Below are 8,054 nucleotides of genomic sequence, written 5' to 3'. Positions count from 1 at the left end.
CATAGAGTCATAGAGTCATAGAGTCATAGAGTCATAGAGTCATAGAGCACTGAAGCAGACCCTTCAGTCCAACCAGGCCATGCCAAATGTTATCCTGAACTAGACTAGCCCCACCTACCTGCTCCTGGTCCATATCCTTCCAAACATTTCCTGTTCATGTAGTTATCCAAATGCCTTTTAAACGTTGTAACTGTGCCCACATCTACCACTTCCTCAGGAAGTCCATTCCACACGCATACCACTGGCTGTGTAAAAGATTTGCCTCAGTGAAGTGCACATTTCATGAGAAAAATGAGAAATAAAAATTAACATTAATTAATTGTGCTAGTTAGTTGTGAAAGCGAGTCTGAAATATTTCCAAGGTATCATCATGTGCTGGGTTAGTAATATTGAGTCATGAAATTTGATCTTAACTTCACTGAATGTGGAATGAAACTTGAACAGATCCGACTAAAAGAAAGTTGGCTGTTTTTGGGAAAAGATTTCTTAATTTTTTTATTCCGTTATGGGATATGGGCATCACTGGCAAGGCCATGTTTGTGGACCATCCCCTAATTGTCTTTTAACTGAGTTAATGTGTGACCAGTTAAAGACCAACCTCATTGTTGTTGGTCTGGAGTCACATATAAGGCCAGACCAGGTAAAGATGGCAGATTTCCCTCCCTAAAGGACATTAAGAATATAAGACCATAAGAAATAGGAACAGGAGCCCCTCAAGCCTGTTCCATCATTCAGTAAGATCATGGCTGATTTTGCATTCCTCGCATCGACTTTCCTGTCCTTTCCCCATAATCCTTGATTCCCTTTTGATCAAGAAAGTATCTGTCTCGGCCTTAAATTTACTCAAGGTCTCTGCCCCCACAGCTCTCTGTGGTAAGGTGTTCCAAAGACACTCAACCCTCAGAGGGAAGAAATTCCTCTTCATTTTGGTCTTAAATTGGTTTCCCTTTATTCTGCAACTATGCCCTCTGGTCCTAGATTCTCCCATAAGGGGAAACATCCAAACATTCCATGAAAGATATGAGAAAATAAATGTATAATTAGTTGCACTTGAAAGCAAGCCTCCAATATTTCCATGATGTTGTTGCTTGCTGGGTTAGCATCATCATGGGTTAAGGAGATTAATGAACCACATGGGTTCTTAAGATTATTAGTGGTAGTTTCACAGTCACCATCGCTAAGAATAGCTTCAGTTGTAGGTTTTATTTATTGCATTTACATTCCTTCAGTGACCATTGTGGGATTTGAACTCATGTTCCCAGGAGCATTAGCCTGGGCCCCATTCAATGACATTACCACCACGACCTCATCTTTTTCCTTGCTCCCACTGGGGATGGTTTTGGGGGTTTAGAAGGGGATATGGTAACCCAATTTCAAATGTGCACAACACAAAGGTGGTGAAGAAAACATTGGCAAAGGCAGCTCCCTTAAAGTGTTTGGAAAATATCATACTATTGCACTAAAAGTGAAGTGCAAAGTCATTGCATTTATTCACAGTTAAATCCCTCTCATTATTTCTGTTCTCTCCTCCAGCGTAATTAAAAGTTTAGCAGGCCTTGTAAATGGTGAATCAATAGTTACAATCCTATCAGCTGTTGAATTTGGTGCCACAGGAGACTAATGGAAAAGAAAACACTCCTGACCTATTATTTTCTTGCTAGTTAATCAATGTGGGCACTTCCCTTCCATATGTGTGACTGGATTAATTATAAACGTCACTTGGCCGAATTAATTTGTGCTGGCTCAGGCAAGGGTTAGTCAATGGGTTGCTTCCCTACTCCTGCCAAACACACGGCAAATCTCCATTTGTTCAACCTGCACTCTCATCACGGTCCAAAAGAAGTGCCTCTAACTGCATGTGCCCATTTTCTACAAAATTGAGGTGGTTTTGTGTTATGGACCTCTTCAGATTGGGGCCTTCCAAAATTATTCCCTGGAGACACGCAGGCTTTGGAGTATGTTGTAATCCACTGTACCATCCACCGTCCCTGTTGTAAATATTTTCTAATCAACCTGTTCAGAGATGTGATTACATACACCTGGAGCAGGTGGGACTTGAACCTGGCTTAGAGGTAGGGACATGCCCACTGCACTACACGAGTCCTGCTGTGAGGTATACACGTGTTTACAGTATCTGATTAGACTTGAATCTAAGTGACACAGGCCAGGGACGACTACTTCATATTGGGACAGCTTACAACAATGTGGGATAAAGTTGAAATGGTTTGTGTTTTGAGTGTTGAGCAACTGGCATAAGAAGGAGACTTGCATCTATACATTGCCCAGTGCCTTGTGTTGAATTAGGGTGCAGACACTGTAACTATGCCAGCTAAGCAAGATTTCATAAATAGCAGTGGTGTGTTAAGCCTTCTTTGAATGGATTGGTTGAGGGTACTGAGAGATTTGCCCACACTATCTTGGAATTGTCTGGTGGTGTTTTTAATATTCTGTTTCCCCACCTTGCCAACTACAGCAGGAGAACATCTCTGATTGATAGGGTAGCACCATTCTGACTTCAGCTTGGATTGTGTCCTGAAGAATTGGGGTGAGATTTGAACCTGCAAATTCTACTGGCAGCACTCACCTCAAACTGAACCTACATTGGCTGCCAGATTGGGATGTGGACATTGCTGGCTAGGTCAACCATTGCCCATCCCTAACTACCCTCCCTAAAGGGCATTAGTGAACCAGATGGTTTTTCATGACAACTGGCTGTGGTTATATTTCTTTCCAAATCTTTATTGAATCTGCCAAGGTGGGATCTGAGCCCATGTTCCCAGATTATTAGTCTGCATTACTAATTCAGCGACACTACCTCACGATTTCCCCAATGTACTTTCTTGCAGTTTGTGGCATTAAACATTTGGGTATTTTGCAAAAAGAGAGTTTCCAAATTCCATGTCACCTTTAACTGTTTTCATAAATTCTTACCCTGATAATATTAAAATTAATGTATTTGGCAATTGTGTGCCCTGTCCTAATTCTAATGTAAGCCTAACACTTCTGTTCTTTGATCCTTAGCTACTACCTGAAGAGTTTGAATGAGAGAGCACAACACACTGGAGACGAAAATAATGGTTCAGTTAATAATGACGCTGGCTCAGTCAGAAGTGCTTACCCTTCAAGCAATGCTGGCACTACTCCTCCATTGAAACCCATCCTGAAAAAGACTGCAGGTGTAGGCTTCAGTGTATTTTATACCTTCTTCATTTCCATCATTATCTTTCCTTCCATCTCATCCAGCATCAAGCCCACTTCCAGCAGCTCAGACAGTGTGTGGACCACTAAGTACTTTGTGCCTCTGACCTGCTTCTTCTTGTACAACTTTGCTGACTGGGTTGGTCGTCAGATAACTGCTTGGATCCAGGTCCCTGGGCCGAAGAGCAAAGCTCTTCCCATCTTGGTGCTTCTACGGACTGCTTTCTTGCCCTTGTTCATATTCTGTAATTACCAGCCACGAGACCATTTACACATTGTGTTGTTCGACCAGGATTTTTATCCTGCTATCTTCATCTCTGCCCTGGGCCTTACTAATGGATACTTGGGGACTCTGCCAATGATTTATGGCCCAAAGATTGTGCCAAAAGAATTGGCCGAACCTACTGGCGTGGTGATGTCTTTTTTCCTCACTCTGGGTCTTGCAGCTGGTTCTGCTTTCTCCGTTCTTGTCGTTCACTTGATTTAGTGAAGACTGTTTGAGCGTTTGTGGGATGATAAACCAAGTAAGAAGTGCATCGGACCAGAATTAGATTTGTCAATGTTCATATAGGAAAAGTACTTGGACTACACACTGTAAAACAGAATCACCGTCAGGAGACAGGGTAATGAGCTTATGAACTGTGCAGTGACTCTGTGGTTATTGACTGTTTAAATATCTTCCGCATTAGGGAACCCTGGATTATTTTTAAAAGCAAAAATTATTCATTGGATGTTCATGTTGCTGGCAAGACCAGCATTTCTTGCCCATCTCTAACTGCCCCTTGAACTGAGTGGATAGCTCAGACATTTCAGAGGGCAGCAAGAATCAACTGCATTGCTGTGGGTCTGGAGTCACACGTAGGCCAGACCAGGTAAAGATGGCAGATTTCTCTCCCTAAAGGGCGTTAGCAAACTGGATGGGTTTTTACAAGAATCGATTAGTGGTTACTTGATTGTCATTGAGGTGGTGTTCATTCCAGATTTGTTTTTAATTCAAATTTCTCACATCTGCCATGGTGGGATTCGAACTTATGTCATTGGAGTATTAGAGCCTGGGGTTCTGGATTACTAGTCCAGTGACATTACCACTACCTCCCCACACTGTTTTGATGTAGTTCCTATTTAGTCCTAACTACAGCAGGAAAATCTGCATCCATCAGGTCCATGAAAGGTTTTGCAGGTTGGTTAAGTAAAGGTGGATTTTGCCTCTGGATTCCTCAGCCCTATCCTGAGGACATCAGTCTGTTTTGGACAATGTTGCACTTCCTTATAATCCCTTCACTGAGTGGAATTACTTAGCTAGTGTTGCAAGGAACCAGGAGGTGAAGAATAGTCATGACCCACTTCCCGATGGTGAAAAGCAGTGACATCCAATGCAAAGCACTTGGGGTGGATTTGATTCGCTGTTGGAGGACCTCAAGCAGAGATTATTAACCACCCCCAATACAAAATTTCTATAACGTGCAACAAAATGTATTCCCAGGGTTGATTTTAAAGAAACAAAAATGTAGGATTGGATTGTTAGGCATCTATTTTATACCTTGTTTAAATTTCTATGGAGTGCACAGGAGGTGCCCCAAAAGCAATCTTCCAAACCAAGTGGCTTCCATGTTTGAAAGGAGCTAAGCTTGTAATTGAGCAATAAAACTGCTCGTGCTGATGATCTGAAACAAAGCGAAGGCAAAATTGCTAGAGAAACTCAACAGGTCTGACAGCATCTGTGGAGAGAGAAACGGTTAATATTTCGAGATGAGTGACCCTTCTTTAGAGCAAGGAAGAGCGATGCTCTGCAGAATGGTCACCGGGCTCAAAATTCTGTTTTTCTCTTTCTACACAGCTGAGTTTCTCCAGCAATTTCTCGTTGTTTGAAATCGAAAATGTTTAGTGTTTTAGAGAATTATAGGAAAGTGACTTTTTTGTTAGTACTCCATCAGTTGCTACTTTTAATTTCTCAATTCTGCATATAGCAGGATAAATATTGGACTGAGAATTTATAAAAACAGGTCAGGAGTTTCTATTAAACATGTACAATCTGCCATATGTATAAACTACAAACAGTCTTGACATGTAGGATATTGGAAGGAGAATGATGCCAAATAAAAAATACAAATCTATTCGTAACAATTTTACTGAAGTTGCAGAATGTTTCTTTCCTTTTGCCAAATTGACATTATGGAGCCTTCTGAGGAAGGGTCACTGGACTCAAAACATTAACTTTGTTTTTTCCTTCACAGATGCTGCCAGACCTGCTGAGCTTTTCCAGCAACTTTGTTTTTGTTCCTGATTTACAGCATCCGCAGTTCTTTTGGTTTTTAATATGAACACGGTTGAGTATTTTGAGTTAAACCATGATGGTAAGGTAACATTATAATTTCAAACTGATGAAAGAAAGATTATCATCGCTCAAAGGATGAAGTAGCCGTTAGAATAAAAGGTTCAGGTTCAGTAAGAGATGGTGAAAACCAGTCAAGATGATTGTATGTGGTTAGGAGTATGTATATTCATTTCTCAATGGATGATCAAAGAATGATACAGCACAGGAAGAGGTCCTTTGCCCGCCAAGACTGCACTGACGCATTATGCCTTTCTAAACTTAAAAACCTTTAGCTCCTACGCTGTCTGTATCACTCTGTTCCCTGTCTATTCATGTATCTGTCAAGGTGCCTCTTAAATATTGCCGTTGTATCCCCTTCCACCACCACCTCAGGTAGTGCATTCCAGGCACTTACACCCTCTATAAACAAAAAAAAAGCCCCTGCCCCTTTCAGTTCCATTAAACTTACCACCTTTTGCATCAAATCTATGTCCCAGCAATTGAAATGGGATAAGATGGGGATGAATGCCCTTCTTTATCTGCATCCATCTTGTAGTGAAAGATGCGGAATATGTTGACATCTGTGGCAAAGCAGGTTGGTGATAGAGGTTGGAATGGATACATCGATCCAACTATTTAACAATGACTTCTGCTCACATTTTGTGTTTGGTAGCTGGGTTCAGGATGAGCAGGCTGTTTGTCACCAGATCCCTTTTTTTTGTAATTTAAGATATAGGTGGGATCTTCACTGACCCTTCCTTCTTCAGAGAAGGATGTGACTTGTGCTCACTCTGCTCCCACCTTCCATCAGGGCTGAGATTGAGACTTAATGGGGAAATTGCAGGCACCTGCTTGTGTGTCCATGTAGAGATAAACTGCCACATACGGTGCAATAATGTGAAGCTAAAACCTTCTAAATTACCACTGCTGGATTTCAGGGGAAAAGATTTCCATGGAATGTCATCCTGAAAACGTCAGATTGTCTTAGCTGACAAGATAGACTTGGAATTAATCATTTACTGCAAACCAGTTGGTCTGACTGTAATGAATTTAACCAGTACGGTATACTCTTGACACTGGTTATATCTCTATGTTGAAAAGTATTTGGGAATCAATTACACCCAAAAGATGGGACAATCTGTTCAGCGTCCTCATCCCCTATTATACGTCAGTTTGGCTTTGCCTTGAAGGACACCAAAGCCCAAAACTAATAGCTCAAGATCCCCAACCTTTTGGAGTGAAAGCAGTTCTTTAGTGCCTGTAGTACAATGACTGCAGTTGTCAGCACTAACTTGTAGGTACACTTCCTTAGTTTGGATACTCCATTCTTTTAAGTAGTAGTTTCTCAGTCATTTCTCTCATTAGTGTTAATCTATTATTGGCACAATCACACCTGGACTTATTCATTTATTCCTTTTGAGATCATTTTCTCTTTTCGAAGCCTTTAAAACGAAAGGCTGCATCAGAAGCAATAGTCCCAGCAATCTCAAGCCTACCAGCTCCAACAATAAAAATTATAATCAGTGTACAAATTAGACCACGGAGGGACACAACCTGATGTCTCGGGAGGCAGTTGTATTAATTAATTACAGAAACAAGCTACCCATAATCTGATTGTTAATTAGATCCGACATCAAGTGATTTAGCGAATCATTGACCTGTGTTTGAGTAAAAGAGGAGTAAGTAATTCTAAGTTCAGCCGAAGTGCAATCATTTCCCAACCGTGATATCACCAATCCCATAGGGTAAAGTTACACAAAATGTGAAGCCTTTAAACATCTGTTAACTTTGCAAATATACATTTGAAATGTTCAGTGTGGAAGTTGCAATTCTCTTCGATTATTTTGGCTGTTCAGCTTACCTGAATAAGTGTTATTTCCTCAGTAAGTTTCCTTTGATGTCTTATGCAGGCACAACATTTAGTTGATTTGACATTCCACTATTTTGAATTGCTAACTGTTCTTGAAGGAAATCATTCTGTTTCTCAGCCTTTTCAAGAACTTGTTCTGATGAAATTATGCTTTCCCAGACTGATCTGGCAGAAATTGATGCATTTTAAAAAGAATTCTTAATGGCTCTGTGTATTGCTGGCTGGGTCAGCATTTATCATCTATCTGTAATTGTCCTGAGGGCATTTGAATCAATTGCTGTGGGTCTGGAGTCACATGTAGGCCAGACCAGGTAAGAATGGCACATTTCCTTCCCCAAAGGGCATTAAGAGGATCAGATGGGATTTTATGACAACTGACTCATTTAACAGTCGCTATGTTGCTATTAGGCTAGCTTTTCGTACCAGGTATTTATTGAGTTCAAATTTCTCAATCTGCCAAGGTGTGATTTCAACCCATGTCCCCAGAGCATTGTTGCATGGCTCTGGATTACCAGTCCAATGCCTGTCCTGAAGTTCTTTGGGTTTTTTGATTACTCGTGTGCAATGATCCCATATTTCACATGCCGGAGGCCCATTGTAAGTACCCTGAGCAATTATTTTGATATGAAGAATCTGCAATGCAGAACAAATGGGTGATTGCCTTTATGAATC

The 8,054-nt window shown here is 41.0% G+C and overlaps 1 protein-coding gene across 3 annotated transcripts in view; it reads left to right on the top strand.

The window, feature by feature from the left end:
- Nucleotides 1-5,327, top strand: part of slc29a3 (solute carrier family 29 member 3) — a 19,257-nt gene extending 13,930 nt beyond the window's left edge. For 2 of the 3 annotated variants that reach the window (XM_048616411.1, XM_048616412.1), the window contains exon 6: nt 3,022-5,319. In XM_048616411.1, the coding sequence (XP_048472368.1) occupies nt 3,022-3,685 (664 nt within the window). In that variant the 3' untranslated portion in view covers nt 3,686-5,319. Of the gene's footprint in view, nt 1-3,021 lie in introns of all 3 variants that reach the window. The other variant, XM_048616410.1, reaches the window with a different exon arrangement.
- Nucleotides 5,328-8,054: the final 2,727 nt, after the last annotated feature.

This window comes from Rhincodon typus, chromosome 34 (assembly GCF_021869965.1).
Source record: "Rhincodon typus isolate 14 chromosome 34, sRhiTyp1.1, whole genome shotgun sequence".
Lineage (NCBI taxonomy): Eukaryota > Metazoa > Chordata > Chondrichthyes > Orectolobiformes > Rhincodontidae > Rhincodon > Rhincodon typus.
This window is presented reverse-complemented; position numbering and strand designations above follow the sequence as displayed.